This window comes from Meriones unguiculatus, chromosome 9 (assembly GCF_030254825.1).
Source record: "Meriones unguiculatus strain TT.TT164.6M chromosome 9, Bangor_MerUng_6.1, whole genome shotgun sequence".
In the NCBI taxonomy this organism is placed as follows: Eukaryota; Metazoa; Chordata; class Mammalia; order Rodentia; family Muridae; genus Meriones; species Meriones unguiculatus.
In genome coordinates this window covers 4,870,842-4,891,569 of record NC_083357.1, presented here as the reverse complement: position 1 = coordinate 4,891,569, position 20,728 = coordinate 4,870,842, and the positions used below count along the sequence as shown (strand labels likewise).

Below are 20,728 nucleotides of genomic sequence, written 5' to 3'. Positions count from 1 at the left end.
ACTTTTGTTAACTTCTAGTATCTGGGGCCAACTGTGTGACAGAATCAATATGGGGAGACTGCCTTTCTCTAGCGCATCTGGATCTCTGGATTTACAGGTGCTGTAAGCCTCTAGAAGGCCCTCTTGGAACACAACAGGATGCTCAGAGTTCTCCTGTGGGACTTCACTTAGCTTTACAGTTTGTGGGCTTCTGTGCTGCTACGTGGAACTCAGAAAATCCGGCGACAGATGTCTAGTGTCCCATTGCCTTGGTTAGTGTTAGGATCCCAATAGGGGTTGGTTGGATGGAAACATATTCAATACGATTAGTGTTATCAACCAGAGATTCCCTCCTGACCCAGGACCACTTTCTTAGTTTCCAACCTTTCTTCTGCTGTGAGCAGGGTGACCAGTAACTGTTGCAATCATCCCACAGTCTCCAGGAGAGAGACGAGCGCCAGGCTGAGACGTGAGAGATCTGCTCCAGCCCGGACAGGAGGAGACGCCGAGGCAGGACCCTGAACCCACGAATGCCGGCGAGGCAGCCCAAGACAGTCAGCATGTCCACCTCAAGTAGGTGTCCCCACAGGTCTCCAAAATCTTCGTCCTTCGCTCGGTTGTGATCCGGCCCATCAAGTACAGCACGCAAGGACGGAAGGACAAAAGTCAAGTGCAGGGGCTGGAAAACGGCTCCTGCGTTTGAGCATTTGCCTCTCAGAGGACCCACAAGGCAGCTAACAACCCTCTAACTTCAGTTCCAGGTGGAATCCAGTGCCCTCTTCTGGCCTCTGGCGGAATTGCATGTATGTGGTCCACAGCAAAACACACATACAAATAAAAAAATACAAATAAAAAAAATAAATCTGGGGCTGGAGAGATGGCTCAGCGGTTACTCTTCCAAAGGTCCTGATTTCAATACCCAGCAAACACATGGTGACTCACAACCATCTGTGAGGAAATCTGATTCTTTCTTCTGGTGTGCATGAAAACAGAGCGCTCACATAAGTTAAATGTTAAATACCAAAGGCACCAAATAGAGAGCAAGGACAAAGTGCACAAATCAACAACAAAAACAAAAGAAAAACACATCTTGGAATTATTTTTGCTGTGCAGTTCTCACTGATGCTGTACTTCAAGGAAACCAGAGGCAGATAGCTCCAGGTTTCCCGATTTTTTTTATATTCCCTTGGCGAATGCTTTTATTTTCTGAGAATCATTAGAACAAGACTGTTGTGTTTCTCATTAATTTGGTCCACACGATCATCCACAGAGTATCATATTTTAGGGGTAGCTAAATACATGACCTCTAGGACACAGTGTGGATACTTTTTCCATGATGAAATCAATATCCACAGAGCTGACCACAGTATCCACTCAAAAGCCCAACCCCCCTGTGTAGCTCTGGCAGGCTGGGAGCTCACTATGTGGCCCAACCCCCCTGCAGCTTGCAGAGATGCATCTTTTTCTGTGGGTTTTGGGGTCACAGGACTGTGACACCACACCTGAATAAAAAAGGGTTTTAAGCAGGGTGAGTTTGGAGATCACTTTTTTTAATTCATAAAAATACACTTGTTTTACTCAATAGGGGCTTAAAGGGGACAGTCATTATACACAGTGTATAGCCTTAGCAAACTAGTAAGTCAATAAGAACAAAAGAAATAACAAAACCTCAAACAAAAAGACAACCAAAAAATCAAAGCAAACAAAACTCAAACCAAAAAAACCAAACAAAAAATTAAGCTAAGCAATATTCTCTTGCTGCAGATTTAGCAGCGGAGACCTGTAGCCTGTGGCTGGCCTTGGAAATTGGTAGGCAGACACTCAGTGATTGTAATAACTATTCAAGAAGAGTGTAGCCATGCCTCCTTGAGGGCTTTGTACAGTAAGTCTTAGATGAGCCTTTGGCTCAAAGTCTTTCAAATTCTCTTGCCTGCTCTCCATTAAAAACCTTGATGATCCATCAGAACAAGCACCAAATTTCATACACTATGTCTTCTCCAGGATGCCCAGTAACTCTTGATGTGCCTCAGCACTTCTCTGAAGCGCTCCCCAAAAGGGGAACCCAATCCCTGGGTGGAAACCCACTTCCCTTGTCTACCTGGGCCCCAACATTTACTCAACTCAAATCATTCCACTCCTGAGGATAAATGTTTCAAAGTTCATCTTCTTGATCTGTTCCAACCATTTTTAGCATATAATTTCTAACATCAGAGTCCTGATGGTTTTTCCCTGAAGCCCATACATTTCTCCATTTTACTAACACATCCTCCATACAGAAGTGCTTGTCTGCATATAGTGTTTCTTCCTTGGCTCTGAAGTGCTCAGCCTTATGCACTTAACGCTTCATCCATTCACAGATCTGTGCTTTTCACATTAAGCTGCTGAAAGCGAAGCTTTTTAGTTTCTTAGCTTGAGAATTATCACAGATCTTACAGTCCCTACACAGTTATGGTCAATAATGACCTGGTCCAATCCCACAGCCTTGAGACCTGAGCAACTGCAGCCACACAGGGTCAAACTGAGCCAGTAGACATCTCTGAAATGCTTTGTTACAGTGGGATTCACTTGTTACTGTGAATCCTCAGGTCATTCCTCTTAAACCTTGAAACGTAAGCATTCATCATTCACTGTCTGCCTTATCAAGAGAGGAATGGGAATCCTGAATTTTCTCTGACATATTGGGTAGAACTTGCTTGTGGAGGATGCTCTTCATAGCCTGGAAAAATCTTGCATGGTACATGCAGCAGAGAGCAAGTCATGGATTTATAAGATATTTGTAGGTGTCTAGATGAGCCGACAGTAACTCATGTTCCATGTATTAGGAATATGTATCTTTTAAATAGTTCCTCAGCATGCCTAATCACCCGAAAATTACAGAATTTGCTGACACCTCTGGGGTACAGATTAACTACATAATATCCAGCATTAGTCTTTCCACTAGGATTCGGAGCTGCATGGTAAATACTTTGTGGGGCTCTCACTTTTGTTTCTCCCCAAACTTATCAAGTGTTGATTGTTCTGAAAACTCAAGATTTGTCTTTGGTCTTGATGTTTTGGCCATCAAGGGTCATGCCCAAACCTCATCAGCTACAGGCACATCACTGGTAGCAGCTCAGGCCGTGTTCCCTGAAGATCGTATCTGCTGTTACTGCCTATTTGTTGTACTGTCACATGATATACAAGTGATTCCCCTGTAGCTTTCCTTTATACACAGCTGGATCTGATCAGAGTCTCTGTGGCTTGGAGTCAAATTCTTTGTGCTAGCTGTAGGTCGCCATACTACCTCTGGATAACTTTGGAATGGTGTGTTCTATACGCATGCTTTTTATTAGATTTCACATTATCCAGCAACACTGTGCATCGTTCTTGAGCATCACATTATCTGGTTTCCCAGCCAAATGACTGTTAGTTCCTGCTGGGTTAACATTGTGTGGTAGTTCCTAGAGCACTCTTTGTGGCCCTAAGAGATGCTTCTTGTTATATTACCACCCACTGATGGCGTCATACACACAGCCTATGACACAGAGCCTTTGGGCTGTGAAAAAGAAGAAAGTCTACAGCAGGCTGATCCTGTGATGTGTTAGCCACTGTGTGATTCTTAGCCAACATACGCCTGTGAGTGCTTATTCAAGAGCCCCTGCATACCCGAAGAATGTCAAAGATGTCTCAGACGCCCTCCATAAATCTACTCTCAGGACTAGTCTCTTCAGCCCAGGCTGTGAGACTGAAGAAAACCCAGTCGTTTTCCCCATGGAAGGACAACTGACTAACACAGGGCTGAGGGACAGTTGTCATCTCTGTAGAGCATTAACCTAAGCATCAGATGTGTGTGACATGTGCAGCTTCAACACTGTGCTGGAGAAAGACTGGGATGCTTTCAGATGGTCTGTCTGGATAACTGTGTGGCATTGACATAGTCTTCCGTGACATATTTCCTGCCACATATGGAGGGCAGATGACTCAGCTCTCCAAAGCCCCTGACAGAGTAACATGTTGTTTTGCCCCTTACTGGGGCCACTTCCTGGTGGGTGTCAGGGTCGTGAATAGTCTCAGGTTTTCCGTATCCTATTTTCTGTATCTTATTTTTGATGTTTTCTCCTGGAGTAGGAAGCCAACAGACCTGTGGATCAGATTAGGGCTGCATCAGCTGGAGGTTGGTGGTACTGGCCTCCCAGGTGAGTTCACAGTTCACAGTGTGTGTTTTCTGAGGAGGTCTTGATCCTAGTGCAGAATGTTGTGCTCAAGTTGTCTGTGGCTTTGTTTGTCCTCCTCAGTTCTCTCAAGTGTGCTGTCAGTGAAGAAAGGCAATCAGTCAGACCCAGAAGCACCCTCGCTGGGCCAGAGGCTAGACAACATCAGGGCCTATTGACACACAGGAAACCAGAGTCAAGAAGAAACCCACCCCAGGATTGCCACAGTTGCTGGGGATGGCATGGAATGCTGGCTCACTTGCCTGGTACACTCAGTGACCCTCCTCCAGCAGCTCTGTCTGCAGGGCGCTCGCATCCTGGGCTGTGGCATGTTCCTGCTCACACTGGAGTTCTTGAGTCCTAGGGGAGGAAGGACCACAGGCCTGGTGAGTGTCTGCCAGGTCAGCAGTTGAGCTCGCATGAGCTCTATTCACCTGGACAGTCTAGCATGATTTCTCAGCTGAGGCCATTCCCTGACTCCCCAAGGGAGAAGGGTCAGAGAGTTCCTGGGCCTGGAGTGTTTCTGAGCTTTTTAAAACTGCTGGAAGCTGAACCAAGGACAACACACAGTGCTGGACTAGAAAAAAGAAAAACCCAGCATGTTTCTCCAATACTCCAGAATCATTCTTTTGAAAAAAAGCAGTGTGGCAATGTCTGAGTCACAGTTGAGGAGAGATGTGAGCAAACTGGTAAACCATAAGCAGGCCCTCTGGGGAGCCTACACAGCACTGAGGGAAGGCTGGGATTTCTTTTTTCTGCAACACAAAAACATGCCTGTGTTAACTTGTCAACCCCTAAACTAGAGAAAAAAAATTTCACAGGAAACCAATGTGCACTGAAGAGATCCTGTATCATCAGCAGGAGTGTGCTGCATGCAAATCTGCCCAAGGGTAGGAACTGACCTCTAAAGGTGATGTTACTGAAGGAAAATAAAGCGGCAGAAGATTCTCTGTCTTCCACAGTAATGCTCCTCCTGCTAGGTTTGGGACTACCATAGGAGGGTTTGTGGGGAGACCTAAGGGACAAGTTACTCAGGTCATATGGGAGAGCACAAAAGGGAGGAAGAGGGGCACAATTCCCAGGATCAAACATTGTTTCCTGGAGAGAATCTTGGTGAGTGGACCAGCACAATCCTCTGAGGAGTTTTTTTCCCTGGCTGAGAGTCATGCAGATGCCCAGAAACCCTAAACAGTCAGAGATGTAGGAACAGGGAATCCACTTGGCTCCACCTTCCTCCCACCATGGATCCCTACCTCATCTCAGAGTCATTGAAGTGATGTTGGCTCTTTTCTTCCAAGTCCCTTTGCTGGGTGACCAGCTCTTTCTGCTTCGTTGTGTCCTCCAGTCTTTCCTCCAATCCTTCCTGTTCCTGTTCATTAGAACAGTGTGTTCTCAGTGGAGTGGTGCTTGTGTGTGCACAGACACACACACTCCTGAACACACAACTTGTGTGTACACATACAGACACACTGTATTGCAGTAGCCTGTTCAGTTTCCAGTTAATGTTAATATAGTAGATCAACCAGGATACTATGGAGAAGAAATGTATCCTTCCGTGGATGCGACATGAGCACAGTGGGCAGGGAATTAAGACAGCTCAGTCTATAAAGTACCTCCTGTGTAAACCTAATACATAGACATTTGAACCCTAGGCCCTTGGCCTGTTAGCCAAGCCTGCTTTGCAAGTTCCCAAGGCTGTGCAGTGTTGGCTTGTTTCCCAGCACAGGACCACGGGATGAAGGTGGACCAGACCCTTGCTCTGGCTCACTCTTTCCCAGTTGTCCAAGGTGAGCAGCTTTTCCAAATGAAGCTCCCTTAGTCACAGCCTTCCTCACTTAGGGCCCCAAACAATGAGCATTGAAACGAGAAGATCTCCACAACCAGAAGCCAAAACAACTCCTCCCTGTAAGGTGAGTGTGTCAGGGGTTTTTTGAGTAACAGGGGCTGGCTTACTCAAGGCTGAGTGATTGCAAGTTATCATTTCATGCTGAACAACAGTCCATGAAGAGCTGGACCACATACTTTTTTCTCATCAGCTGATGGACATCTATAATGTTTCTGCTTCAGGCTGTTCAAAGAAGGCTGCTATGTCCCTATGTCCCCTAGTCTTTCTGTAGATAACTACTTCTTGTTCTGGAATTGCTGGGTCGCCTTGGGACTGCAGTTCAACTCTCTGAAAAATTGTGCTTCTCACAGGGCCATCCCATTAAACACCACCAGCAATGTCTGAGGGTCCTGGTTTCTCCCAACCCTCCCTGAGGCTGATTTTGAATTCGATTTGAATGAATTTGAATAAAAGCATTTACTGATGCCGCAGACACAGCACAGGGTGAATGCTTTAGACCATCTCGAGCCTAAGGGGCCTGCACTGAGGCAGCCAGTTCTCACACTTCAGCATGGCTATCAGCCTTCTGCAAGACTGAGATGCAACCGCACACAATTCAGAATCTCTCAAAGAATAAAATCCAGGCAGAGGTCCAAGGCCACGGTGTACTGAGCCAAGGCTAGGCAAAGGTGGAAAGAAAATGGCTGCAGGCAATGACGATAACAAAACAGGATGCAGGGAAGACACACGGAGCCACCTGACCAACCAGTGAGCAGTCACTATTCACCAAGAGCAGAGCAGGGACACAAACCCCTAGCCAGCCTTTCCTGACTCTCAAGCACCACGATTTGCCACAGCAGCCTCCTCCTCTCCTCCAAGGACTCCATTCCCGTGTTTTCTCCAAAGGACTTTTTACAGACACTTTTGACCCTACAAACACCTGAATGTGTCAGATCTGAGTTTATGGCAGCTTTTCTGTCCTTTGTTCCAGCGAGCTAGGTGGGCAAGCAGAAAGACCAGCAGGTGCATAAGCAGGCATGTGAGCGGACACAGTGCTTTCTCATTAAAGACATTAGAGTTGGTCTCTATCACCATTTAGGATGTTCCATGAACAAGTGAACATACATATATGCAGAAACACACACACACGAATACAGCCATGCACATTCACACACACACACACACACACAAGCACCCCTCTATATGCAAACATGTACACAAGCACTCTTCCCTACACATAAAGGCAACATGAGCACACACACACTTACCCATACCTGGGCACGTTCACACACACACATACACACTGTGCAAACAAGGGCCTATACACATGCATAAGCTTACACAAATATTCACACATATACATAAACACACACAAACACAAGCACATATAAACTCTCACACACAATCGTACATTCAAACAGATGCCCACAAGTGCATCACACAGACAAACACACACACACACACACACACACACACGCCAGTGAGAGGTCTGCTGTGTTGTAACACCTTTCTGCTGCATGAGGAGGTAGTGGGACCTGTCAGCCGTGTACAAGGCTCTTAGACTCACCCAGGCTTTGCTGCCCATGTTTGCACTTACTTCCTCTTCCAGGACATTTTTCATCCTGAGACTCACTGACCCTACAAGTAACTTACAACCTCTGCACTGGTCCAGCCAAGTTGGGCCACACAAGACCAAAATCCAGGAAGGAGGGCTCCAAGCAAAGCTTCTGGCTAGATCCAAGTTGACCCATCAAAGTCTCCTTAGTTAACCTACCCTGGCTCCTGCAAAGAAGACTTTGGTAGGACCAGAGGAAGACAGTGACCCGGGGTCATTACGCGGGGACTTTTCAACAGATGGCAGCTCACTCAGTAGGAGAACAGCACCCCAGTCAGTCAGTATGAGGCTGTGAGGGAAACTACATGGCTTTCCTGAAATGCAACATTCTGTACAGCTAGGAGGAGGAATTTGTCCAGACACACAGCCAGGCACATGATACAGTCAGCAACAAAATGTCCACAAAGGATGCACTGAGGGATGTCATGCTGTGATGATGCCAATGAGAAAAACCAAAATTCCCAGGAGGTGAAGTCTGTGCAGGGAATGTAGAGAAATTACATTGTATTTTTAAAATGGCTGTATTGTTTGATTTTTTTTATTTTAAAAATGATAAATACAAAACAATAAAAATGTGTAGGAATGAAGAGAAAGTCACCATGTTTTTCCTCTCTCTGAGCAATTGAACCTTGTCAAAACTAGATGAGACTAAACAAGACAAGGATCTCCACCTGAGAGGGACAAGAGGTCCCAAGAGTGCTGGCCATTCAGCTTAGCCAACAGAAAGTTTGACTGAGGTTCAGTGACAGAACTGGGCTCAAGGCAATAATGGAGAGAACAGGACAATACAGGACACCATTATCTGGCCTTCAAATGCACCCAAGAAGGTACATATCTGCACAGACATGCATACTTCACAAATGCACGCATGCGTGCACTCACACGCACGGGTACACACACACACACACACACATACACACACACCCACATGCATGCATGCCCCACAGAAATCATAAGTGAGCAGAAAGCAATGAGAAGGACATCATGCTGGATGAACTGTTGAATTTTACAGTATATATACCAGTTGTTTCAAGGGAGACCCACGACAGCTCTCCATCCTTTTGGAACTAAAAATGCCCAGCAGAGCGCACTGCTTAGGCAGCTAATGATGAGGTAGTTGCAGAACATTTTCTCTTGAAGTCTCAAATATCTCACACCAAATCCCAGCCTGTCAAAAGCCTTTCCCACATCTGTGGTCATCCAATTGCATACAGACTCTAAGCTCCAGGAGAGAACTCTCCAGCAGCACTCAGAGAAAAGAGTGCTGACCAGCTGCTACTCAGGCTTCTGTCAGTGTGACCCAAGATCTGGGCAGGGCCAAGAGACCACCTTGGGATACAGGGAACAAGAGGGAGAAAGGCCACATCCCACCCCAAAAGATAACAATGAGAACCACTCATTTGGTATTTGAACTGGGCTCTAATCCTTGCAAGTTGCTTCCTACCTGACCTCACATGACCCCTGCAAAGTGAAAGATCTACAGACCCCTGACCTCATCACTCAAAGCTCTGTGTTACTCTTTTGGTGATGCCCCACATAGCCTGCTGCTTCAACCTACCTGCTGCTGCTTGGCCCGGGGGCTATTGATCTTCTCACGGGCCTCCTCACAGATCCTCTTTCCCTCCTCACAGCACTGCTGCAGAAGAGTCTGCTTCCTCAGCAGCTTTCTGTTCTCCTTCCTCAGCGTGCTCACTTCATGCTTCAGCTGAGTCCACTCACTCAGGAGCCGGCTGTGACAGATGCTGAACCAGAATCAAAATACGGTGAATGCCAGCCAGAGTTTATCTGCTCCCACAACCAAGTACCATCATCCCTGCAAGGGCCCTAGTCTCCAGCAAGGCCCAGGTTGGAGCTCACAGTAACTATGACAGCATCACCTAGAGGCAGGCAAATCCAGAGAACAGCCAAATTCCTGAGAGACTCAAAGTTCTTCTGAGAACTCTGACACCAAAGGGACCCATCTACCTCCCAGAACACGAATTGACCCCCAAGTGTGCTAATCAGTCCATGGTATTGGAAAAACATATCAGACTGAGGGCAAATACCCTCTGAGGGAGGACAGGTGACCCATAAGGAATAGTCTATCCCATTGAAACCAGCTCTGGAAATGCCCCGCCAAAGCCCCAGTGGGCCTGGTCTGTCTGACGACCCCCTCCTGAAGTAAACCTCTTTTCTATCTAGAGGCTCCTGAGGATGGCAGGACAGTGCTCGGAGGGGCTCATAGTCTCTGCACACAGAGCCAAACTGAGTCCAAGATGTACAAGTCCAAGAGCCCCAAGTCAGGCTGCTTGCTAAGAGGCAGACAAGCTAGAACCAGAGCCCGCAGTTTGGTTTAAAGGTAAGAAGGGCAGAAGCAGTCCCTGCCAAGCGCTGTGGTCCCAGCCAAGTCAGTCACTCACCGGCAGGATTTGGTCTCCTCAGACAGCTTCTTGCGCCTCAGCAAGGCCTCATTTAACTCCTTGGGCAATGTCCGCAGGTCTGACATCACGTTCTGATGTTGTGTTTTCAATATCTTGAATTCAGAATTCATCCTGTGGTAGGGCATGGCCCGGGAGTAAAGAGCCCCATGAACACAGGCCTCAAGGATCACATGAATTTAGGTTGTGTCCTGTACTATTGAGGCCCAGAAGATTCCTCATCCTGACTCCTAGGTACTGGGACTTCCTGGTGCTTATTAAACTTATTATCCTGGCCCCAGGCCAGCAGAGACAGGGCGACCAAACACAGGGAGCTGTGAACTTCCTCAGTGGGCCTCAAGGAATACACTAGATCTCTAAAAAGTTCCCAGGAGTCTGTGCCACAGGCCTGGGCTCATAAAAAACTTGTGATGACATTTCTCCTGTCTTCAGAGCAGGGGTTTTTGATCCTGGGCTCCTACTGCTACATAGATTCCCAGAGCACATCATTAATATTTCCATGGAAGCGGCTTTATAAACTCCCCAGGAGATTCCAGTGTGCCACCAGGGTGAGCACTGGGTCCAAGAGCTGTGCTGCACAGAGGGGCTCTCTGGCCTCAGCACTGGCATCACCTGGAAACTGTGAGACAGAAAAATGCCAAGGCTCATCACTGACCCTGGGCTCCCAGGATCTGGAAGGAGTCCATACATTGTCCACACGATAGACAAAGTGCTCTCTCTCTCACGCTCTGTGTATCTGTGTTTCTCTCTGTCTCTGTCTCTCTCTCTATCATCCACACACACAAACACACACACACATACACAAACATAATTAGCATGCCAAAGAAATACAGGGAGGTGTCATTCTCTCAGAATATAATGGACAAGACCAGAGAGGAGCAGTGATGAAATCCAGGCCTCTCAGTTACACAGTGAGAGGCACCAAGTGGGACCAGGCCCCTCCAGCTGCTGCCAGGAACAACCAGACACCCAAGCACGTGCTGCTCAGATATGAAGTCTCACCGCAAACTCACAGCACCTGGCATCTCCCGCAAACCAACACCTGTCAAGTCTTCCTAAAATGCAGGATGAGAGCTCACACACTTCTATACCTGTCTCCAGACTGTGATTCAGGCCACAAACTCTGCTTTACATTGAAGGAAGCAGAACAGCCTTGGTCCCCATCTCACACCTGCCCAGGCTTCAAGTTCTGCTGCTCAGATGCACTCAGGAAAATCAGTTTTGACATGAGGACACCCTGGGGGTGCAGCCTCCTGTGATGTGAGGAATGCTGGGGTTGACACAAAGGGGTCAAGAGCGTCAATAGAGAGCTGGGCCTAATGACTACCTGTTCAAATCCTTGTCGGTATAAAGATCCAGGATTAGACTCAGTTCATCCCTCTCATATGTCATCCTTTGTAGCTGGACGGTCAGTTCCTCCAACTTTGTCATCTGCTGCTTCTGTGTAGTGATGGTGGAGGGTTGGGATGTTGCCTTCCCAGTAGACCCTGTAGGTAGGTAAATGCAGGTGAACTTCCATAGTTGAACAGCACAAGGCCAGGAGAGACCATACTGAGTCACAAGAGGAACCCTGGGTGAGAGGAAATGCAAGAGACCCAGTGAAGCCCAGAAAGAGCAGGGAAATTATTCTCCAGCTGGGGCCTGTAAGCCATGTCTCTGTCCTCAACCACCATGGCTACATATGTGCCTCAGTCCCTACTGCAGTCCCCTTGGTCATGGAGGGCATAAGCTAGTCCACACATGAAGATTTAGAGGGCAAGGTCAGCTCATATCTAATGTGATACAGCTAAGTCCTGGAGGCCCGGAAACTCTGGTCACATGGGTCCAAGAGCAAAGCATCTGAATGTGTGTGACCATGGTACATGTCTAGGGAAGTATCTTTCCTTTTTATTGGTCTCAGATACCTAAGGAACTTATAGGAATCTGCTGAGAACAGAGCGCATCAACACCCGATCCTTAGAGGGACACCTCTTTAGTCTGTCTGTGCCTCCCGCTGAATTATGTTGCTCCTCAGATTGAAGTAATGGGGCTACCAGCACAGCAGCTGTGGCCTTGTTAATTCCTGCCTCCCTGCCACATTAACCATGAAAAATCCTTGACCGGGTCTGCTCTTTAGGAAACAGAAAAGCAGGATAATGTTTTTGCTTCCCAGAGGCTCCCAGCTGCTGAGCCACATTACAGGAATATCCAGTTCAAGTCCCTCCTTTTCTGAGAAGCTCACAGCCCTGCCTAGGACTCTCTGTACATTCTCCAGGACCATTTATTTCTTCCCGTTTTGCTCCAGGACTGAAGGCCACCTTCCTCCTTCCTCTCTCTGGCCTCTCCACATTCTTGATTTGCTCTCCCAAATAGTCTTCTCAGCCTTGAGAACATGCTTATGGCCGAAACCTATAGGCACTGACCAAATGCTCCCAAGAGCAGTTGGTGTTGCCACAACACTGTTGACATCTCCAGGATACAGTGGAATGTCCAGAGAGTGGACATTCCAGCAGCCCATACTTACCTGCTAACTGGCTCTTCCTCAAATCACCAGAAGGCGAGCTGTCTTTTCCAGGAGCCTTCCCTCAGACAAATGGGAAGACTTTAAACTCCTCCCCCTTTCAAAGCAAGCATCTCTGTTTTACTAGAATCCTATCATTACTTCATGTATGGGTTGTTTAAGACTCATGTTCCAAACACAGTTCAGGAAAAGCTCTTCCTCCCCTCAAGATCTCTAATCAATAAGTGAAAAATAAAGGTTGCTAGGAAATTGAGTCAGGATGCTGAGGAAGAAAGATCAGTTCCCCTGAAGTGAACAAGCATATCGTGAATGATCCACAGGGCTCTTATGGTGCTGTAGAGATGGTGGAGGATGTGGGGTGTGGGGTCCCATCAGAATCAAGATAATTCCCATAGTAACGATGAAAATTTCCTTCAAAGATTCAGCAGAATGCATTGCACCATGATATCAGCAAATGTGTGATTAACTATTGACAGGGCAGGCCGGAGACACTAAGGACTGGGGCTTCTCAAGTGAGACTTCAGACACCATGAGCAGACATTCACAGGAAGAACATGGCCCATTCCTGCACAGGACTTTGGGCAAAGATGCCTAGCTGGTGAGAGGCCAGATGTTACTATGTGAAGGCATTCTTAGTGGGAAAATTCATCATGTTAAAGTCATGGGGAGAATATGTGGTGTGTCACTGCTATGCTGCTTCACCCAGAGCTAAACAAAAGCCTAGTTCCTTGATCTGGAATTAGGAAAGGTGACACAGTCAGCTTGAAGTGCAGTATCACTGGAGCATGAGAAGGGCAGGCAAAGGGCACAAGAGAACAGAGTTTTCAAGGTGCCTTTGCTCTAGAGATTTGCCAGGGCCTCACTTCACCCCTTTCCACTTACTGACAGCCCTGGAAATGAAAAGCTGGCACCTTGCTCAGCCTGGATCAAAGTCACTCCAAAAGTCTCGACTGTGGCTTCAGACATGTACTTGGTGCAACTGAGAGCAAAGAGTCCTGTGGTGAGAACTGCGTCTTTCAAATGTTGTATCACACTGGAAAGACATGCTAGATGAGGTTAGCAGTCTCAGAAATCCCCAATGCTAGAAGTGCAGACACAGCGCATGCCCTACACACTACTGCATCTGAGCCCAAACCTTGTCACTGAAGGGTGTTGAGCAAGTAAACTGAGAGATGAGGCTTTGCCCAAGCTTATTCTGAAAGCCCAGACTTGAGTTTCCCCCACTGTGGTTGTCAAGTGTCCCATCTCTCTAGTGGGAGGTGGGTGTCTCCTAACCAGCTTGTGTCACAAACTCACCCGGGGACAGCCTCTTCCGGCTTATTCACAGCTGCACAGGATGCAACCTGGCTTCAGAGCCCTCAGCCATGTGCTTTCAGAACCCAGAAGAAAACTGATAGTGACCACAGGCAATCAGGTAGAGTAAGTCACTTGTTGGATCCGTCAGGATCGTGTTAAAGGAGAAGCCAGGCAGGGGCAGAACATGGTCACCGGATTCATAAAGCCATTCTCACTGTCTTCTGAGGAAAACCCAGAGCTGCCAGGATGGGGTCTGCTCTTTAGGAATTCAGAGGAACAGGATAGGTCTCTTGCTTCACTGAAGCTCGAAGCTCCCAGTCCTTCTCTTCTCAACCTCACCTCCCCCACGAAGCTCCCCATCCCCTGCCCAGGACTCACTGTGCCTTCCCCAGGACCATTTATTTCTTGTTGTTCTATAGCAAGACCAAAGGCCAGATACCTTCTGTCTCTTTAGTCTCTCCACACTCTTCTTTTTCTCTCCCAAATAGCCTTCTCAGCCTAGATAGCATGTTGACAGCAAAGGTTGAACCCTATAGGCACTGAACGACTACCCCACAGGCAGCTGGTATCACTACAACACTAGTGACATCACAGAAGATACTAGGGTTCCAGGATACAAGAGATCGCCCAGGGAAGGGAATGTTGATGATGTCACTGGGAGCTTCCTGGCCTCCCTGATAACTAGCTCTCCCCAAACTGATTAGAAGCCCTCTCCAAGAGCCTGTCCTGTGATATAGGGAAAGCCTTCAGCTAGAGAGTCTCTCTGCTTCATTAGAGTCTTTTTTTACTATTTTACCCACGAATATTTGAAGGCTCAGTCTGCAAACATTGCTCTATCCCTCTGTGAGATTCATACTAAACAAGATGAGAAGTAAAGGGTGCTGATGATGGGGATCAGGGATGCTGATGATGAGGATCAGGGATGCTGATGATGAAGATCAGGATGACGATTCCTCTGAAGTGAGCAAGCATGTGGGGAAGATCCTCACACTGATACAGTTTGGGGGGAGGGGCCAAAACCAAAGAGAAATCATATATGTAGTGATGAAAATTACTTGTAGAACTTCGAGAGCTCCCTCCAGCCATGAAGCTCTCAGTGAAGAGGTGATAAGATGCTCACAGGTCTGGCTGGAGATACCCGAGCACTGGGCTAACAGAGATGGGACCTAACACATCAACAGCAAACACTCTCAGAAAGCATATGATGACCCAAACCTGGAAACAAGAGGCTTAGAGAGGGTAATGGCAAGTAAGAGGTCAGACTGGGCTATGGAGAGGTATCGTGTGGAAACACACATACGCACATGCATGAACATACACACGCATGCACACACACACACACACACACACACACACAGACAACATCCAACAGCACACAGCCCATGCAGTAGACCATATTGTAGGTCACTGCTATGATGCCTCAACCAGAGACAAGAGCCAAATGCTTTTGTCCAGAGCCACATGTGACAATTGACATGCTCTTAAAAAGGTGTCACTGCTAGATTTGGATACAACATCCATTAGAAGAACACACGGGCAGAGAAGGGCAGAGAGTGAGGGTTCTCACACCACGCAGCTTTATTAAAGCCTCACGTTTCTGCTTATCCTGACAGCTCCTGTAAAGAGGAGCTGGCCCATGGTCAGCCTGGAATGCATGTCCTCCAGATCTCTGAAGCTTTTCCTTAAAGCATGTTCCTTGAACCCTCAGCTTGATAACAGCTGTGAGGTCTTTTTAAGTGTTGTGTCTTTTTAAATGTTGAAGTCCTAATACAATAAAGTTGGAAGTCATCTTGATTTCTTTTTAAAAATATTTTTATATATTATATGTATTTTATGTTTATATATTTTTGTATTTATATATAAGATATATTTTATATTTATTTTTTGTTATAAAAGCAACATGGCCCTTTTTGTTTTATAATAAAAAAATAATTTTCAAATTCTCTGTTCAATGGTTGTAGTGGAGCATCAGAAAGGGTGCAGAGGACTTGCAGGACAGGTGGCAGGTATGACTGAGGTCTCCAGACCCACTCAGCCCGGAGAACACCAGGCAGCCAGCAGAGAAGTGACCAGCCTAGGGTCCTCTCTGCTCTGGTCACCTCCTCTTCAGTGGTTCATGTAGTCACGTGGATTCCGTGTGTGGCTGCCCTGAGATTGGAGTGGGGCAGGCGTGCATGCCTCTGATGACATGCAGTGGGGCTGTGGGACAGGTGCAGGCCCAGAGAAGGCTCTGTGGTAACAGGTGTCAACATCAGGACCGGACACTATTACAATAGGGACAGAGTGCAGATGGGGCTTCCAGCTGCCTTGCAGTGCTCTGGGGTGGAGGAAGAGCCCTGACTGGTGGCGAAGCAGGCACTGAGTCTCCACCCCTTCACATCTCTCATGCACTGGAGAAGCTTCAAGGTGACACTAGCATCATCCCACAGCCAAGACACACTGACCTGAAACCGGCCAACCAAATCCACAGTGTGGCCCTGAGCCCCCCTGAGCCATTCTGCTCCGGGCAGGGAAGCCTGGGTGGAAGGGTGTTGTAGAGGAGAGTGAGGCCTAGGCTGGCACTCCATCACAGGTGCCAACCTAATACAGGCATGCATGTACACCCCACCGCCACATACACACATTCATGAGATTCAGAGTTAGAATCAAAGACACATGTGAGGGGCATAGTAACACCAAGAGGCCTGATACCGTGGAGGAATTAGTGAGATGGCATGGAGTTCATCTCTCCTGCTGATGCGATGGTCCTGGGCCTCAGCCTCAGGCCCCAGTCAGCTAGGCAGTGTGGAAACTGTCTCAGGGCAGCGTGGGAAAGCATCTTAGGTCTACTGAGTGAAGGTTCTCACTAGTGCAGTCCAATTGCTGCGTAACAAATTCACCCAGAAGTTATCCACAAGCTCAGGCTCCAGGACTCACTGATGGGGCTTGGTGGGCCACCCGTGGGGCAGAGTGTCCAGTCCACTGTGACCTCAGGGGCCTGAGGGGTTGACCTGATAGCAAAGGCTGGAGATGATGAGCTGGTGCCCGATCCAGCAGGGATTGTCCCCTTGGCTGACCTAGGGGCCTCGGAAGAAGCTGGGTGACCAGGCCTGGCTGCCCCAAAAGTGAAGGACAATAGGGTAGAAGAAATAATGTTTGGGTTTTGGGTTTTGCAAGGCTTGTCTGGGCCCAGAGGTGACTGCAGGGACTTCTTTGGGCCCACGAGGGGCAGTTTAGGTTGGTGGGATTTCTCTGGGCGAAGATGTGGGCATTTCTGTTGTTACTGTCCAGGGCTCAGCAGGGCAGTGCTGGCTGTTTGGGGACAGCTAGGCTGGCCTAGGAGGAATCTAAGTAAGTGGCTGGTTCCGCTGACTGGGAGTCAGGAGTTCCCTGCCATGGGGCTGGGAGGGGCCCCTGGGGCCGACTGGACTGGCTGGGTTGTTGCTGCTCTTGGTGCCTGGCTGATCCATTCTAGTGCCAGGGGCTTGCTGGAAGTGGCCCAGCAAGCTTCCAGCTTCCATACAATCTAACCTAGGCCTAGAATGTTTTCGGCCTTTGAGACTTACTGCTGAATAAGCTCACCCTTCCTTGTTCTTTCTGAGCTCATAGCTGGCTGGTTCAACTCAGTTTTTCTGGTCAAACTCCTCTCCCAGCTAACCTATTCAATCTGGCTTTTCTCTCAGCCTCTGAATTTCTCTTCCTGGCCTCAAACTAACTCCAGTAATCTTTTCTGATCTTTTGGCTGCTTCTCATTCTCTGGCTCTTGGTTTTCACCTGTGTCTAGCTTGTTCTCTCATTCAGTCTCTGTTAAGCTCTGCCAGTAAAACTGACTCCTCTCTGTCTCTCTGTCTGTCTTGTCTGTAATTCTCTCGTTCTCTCTCTCTCTCCCTCTGCATTGTCCCTTAAGTAGCTTCCTTTTCCTGGGTGTATCCTATTCTGTCAAATCTTTCTCTGATTTGTGACTTTTTCTGCCACTCAAGTAGACATCATTTTCAAACATGGGTGCTTCCTTTTATAAACTAACTTTACCTTCATTGTTTGGGATTACAGGCTTGTACCACCATCCTGGACCTAAGCTTTTTTTTACCTGATACTTGCTCTATACCAGGATGACCTTGAACTCAGATCTGCTTGCCTCTGTCTCCTGGATTAAAGGCATGTTCGTATTCCAGCCAGATCACACAGACCTAGAAGCATCTTTGGATGTGATCTCCTGCCAGAGCAGCCATGTTCTAAATTAAAATTCCGCTACATTTGTGTGTTCACATATGCCCTGTATGTGCGTGGCCTGTGTGTTTATGCTATGGTGTTTGTGTGGCGGCCAGAGGACGATTTGTGTAAGATCTCTCCTTCTGCCACGTGTGTCCCAGGGATCAAATTCAGGTTCTCTGATTTGGTGGAGTGAGCCAAATCACCGGCCCTTTTAGTTCTGTCGGGTTTTCTCATTGAACCTGGAGTTCACCAATTCGGCTCGGCTGCCTGGCCAGTGAGCTTCAGGAATTGCCTGTTTCAGCCCCTCCTCCAAACCCCGACCAGCCAGGTGCCTTCGTACTGGTTCTTATGTTTGCTGCAGCAGGAACTTTACCAACGGTGTTACCTCTCCAGTCCCTAGTAGTTAGTTTTTGATGTGGCAAACAGCACATAGCCTGCATTGTCGTATAATCTACTGAAATTACTTTGTCATAATTGTCCCTTAGAGCAGATGGTCCTATCAGCCGTCCTAGAAAACTGGTGAGTAGAAGTGTGGTTTGGTTCCTAAATGTTAGTGATTTTACAACAGATAGAAGAGAGCAATAAACAAGTTCTTTTGTGAGGGGCTCATTTGTGGGACTCATTCAATACAGCTTGTTGACACCGCCATGCCTGCCAAGACCAATTAGCATCAAAGGGCAAGAATGAGAAAAGAAGAGAGGGAAATGGAAAGGGATGAAAGTCCCAGTGAGAGTGACCAGGAGTCGCCTCCACCGCTCTGTGTGGGAGCAAGAGGAGACAGAAGTTAAGCCAAGGGCAGTAGTTTTTTGTCCTGCTTGGGGCTAGGAGAATAAGGCCAGCAAGTGACCGGTTATCCCCATGGCTTGGGTTTCACATCACGTACACAGACTAGCCCCTCCCCCTGTTTTGGAGTTCCTGGTTGGTGCTGTGTGCTGGGCTTGGTAGCGGGAGGTTGATGCCGTTTGTGTGATATGTGATAAGATGCAATGGAAAGAGCTGCTATCAACACTGATTAACTCCGAAGCTGACCACCAGCGCACACAGACATTGTTCCTGCCAGAGCTCTTTACCGATGGGCTTTATCTAGCTGGCTTTAGGGGAGACAAATGCCATTACAGGAGACCAAATAACTTCATTCGGGTGGACGCTGGATAATGGAGGCGCTGCAGGTATTAGCCTGACTGCATTAGTTTGATTTGCTGCTACTGTTCACCTTGTCCGGGGCTTTAGGGAGACAAAGGCCTGGAATTACCCGCAGCAGAGATAAGCTGTGGATTAGAGCCTTGTGCTTAAGGGAAGGAGAATTCTACCCTAGCTTTGCATTTTGCTTGTTTTTTTTTTCCCTCTCCCCTTAAAGTTAACTTCCAGCTTCCCCCTGCATGTCATTTTTTTTACACATTTTAGCAATTTTAATTCCAAAAGTGTTACTGACTCATTACTTCCTGTAAGAAGATCTGTCCTTACCTTTTAGGTTTTTGAAAATGATTTTAAGGGAAACACTGTGGTGATCTTATGTTTTACCCTGCTTTTTGAGTAATCTTTTTTTTCACGAGTATTCTTATATAATATGATTTGTCTCATAAAATTGTAATAGAAATGATATTATTATTATTTAGAATTACATGGTTATACATTGCATTTATATTTTTGTTTTTTTTTCTTTGTGTGGTGTGGTGTGTATGTGTGTGTGTGCTTTTTTGTTTTTTGAAACAGGGTTTTTCTATGTAACCTTGGCTGTCCTAGAACTCACTCTGTATACCAGGCTGGCCTTGAACTCACAGAGATCCACCTACCTCTGCTTCACAAGTGCTGGGATTAAAGGCATGTGCCACCACTGCCTGGCTTTATTTTTAACATTATAGACTTTTTAATTTTTCTGACATCTAAATACTATTTTCTTCAATCACAAACCCTTTTTCAGTAGTGTTAGATGTTGAACTCAGGATTGTATGCCTATCCATACCTCACTCGGTGAGTGCTCTACTGCTGCGCCCGGTGCTAACTGCATTATCTGTAATTATTGTGTGTTGTCTTTCAGCTATGAAAACACAGAGCCGTCAGTTATACGTAACATGTTTTAGTTGCAAGCCTTTCTGAGTTTTAGGGAAGTCACTTACATGCCATTGTGCCGGGGCACGCAGAGGGGCAGACAAAACCTTCACTGCTTCCCTCCTCATCAGACTTCGCAGATGCACCAGCTTTCACACTTTCTTTTTGAAGATTAATTCTTGTTCAGTGTTTGTGAGGCTTTTACTGTTTCTTTTCTTTCTTTTTGTTTTTTTGGTTTTTCAAGGCAGGATTCACTGTGTAGCTGTGGCTATCTGGCTCTCCCTTCGTTGACCAGGCTGGCCTGAACTCACAGAGATCCACTGTCTCTGCCTCCCCAATGCTGGATCAAAGGTGTGCCACAACTGCCAAGCTGTGAAGCTTTTTCATTTTCTTTTAGATTGTGGAAGTTTATACAGATTCTTCACCCTCTTCATACATTCGAGTTAATTACAGACAAACTGTGGTTTGGGTGTGAAGTCAAAATTTGTAAAAACACTGCTTCAAAAATGCTGAAGTGTTAATATTCAAGAGTAGTTTCTTGTTTTGTTTAAGACTTGAAATTCAGTCTATAAAGTAAGCAGATACTAAGGAGAACAGAAATTCTGACATGGCAAGATATTGAAAACTATGATCATATTGAATAAACAATAGCACAACCAACAAAAA

At 47.0% G+C, this 20,728-nt stretch overlaps 1 protein-coding gene across 1 annotated transcript; it reads right to left on the bottom strand.

Moving 5' to 3' along the window:
- Positions 1 to 4,432: 4,432 nt before the first annotated feature.
- LOC132656554 (disks large homolog 5-like) lies at positions 4,433 to 10,154 on the bottom strand. Its single transcript, XM_060391685.1, has 4 exons — positions 10,009 to 10,154; positions 9,168 to 9,351; positions 5,423 to 5,538; positions 4,433 to 4,529 (listed from the first exon to the last, which is right to left on the bottom strand). Exons 1-4 carry the CDS (start codon positions 10,152 to 10,154, stop codon positions 4,442 to 4,444), a joined length of 534 nt encoding a protein of 177 aa, XP_060247668.1. The 3' UTR covers positions 4,433 to 4,441.
- Between the last annotated feature and the right edge of the window lie 10,574 nt (positions 10,155 to 20,728).

Coding starts and splice junctions, on each gene's coding strand:
- LOC132656554 (XM_060391685.1), bottom strand. CDS start 10,154: ATGCCCTACCACAGGATGAATTCTGAATTCAAGATATTGAAAACACAA. Junction 9,352..10,008: donor GAGGAGACCAAATCCTGCCG/GTGAGTGACTGA, acceptor ATTCTGGTTCAG/CATCTGTCACAGCCGGCTCC. Junction 4,530..5,422: donor TTCAATGACTCTGAGATGAG/GTAGGGATCCAT, acceptor TTCCTCCCCTAG/GACTCAAGAACTCCAGTGTG.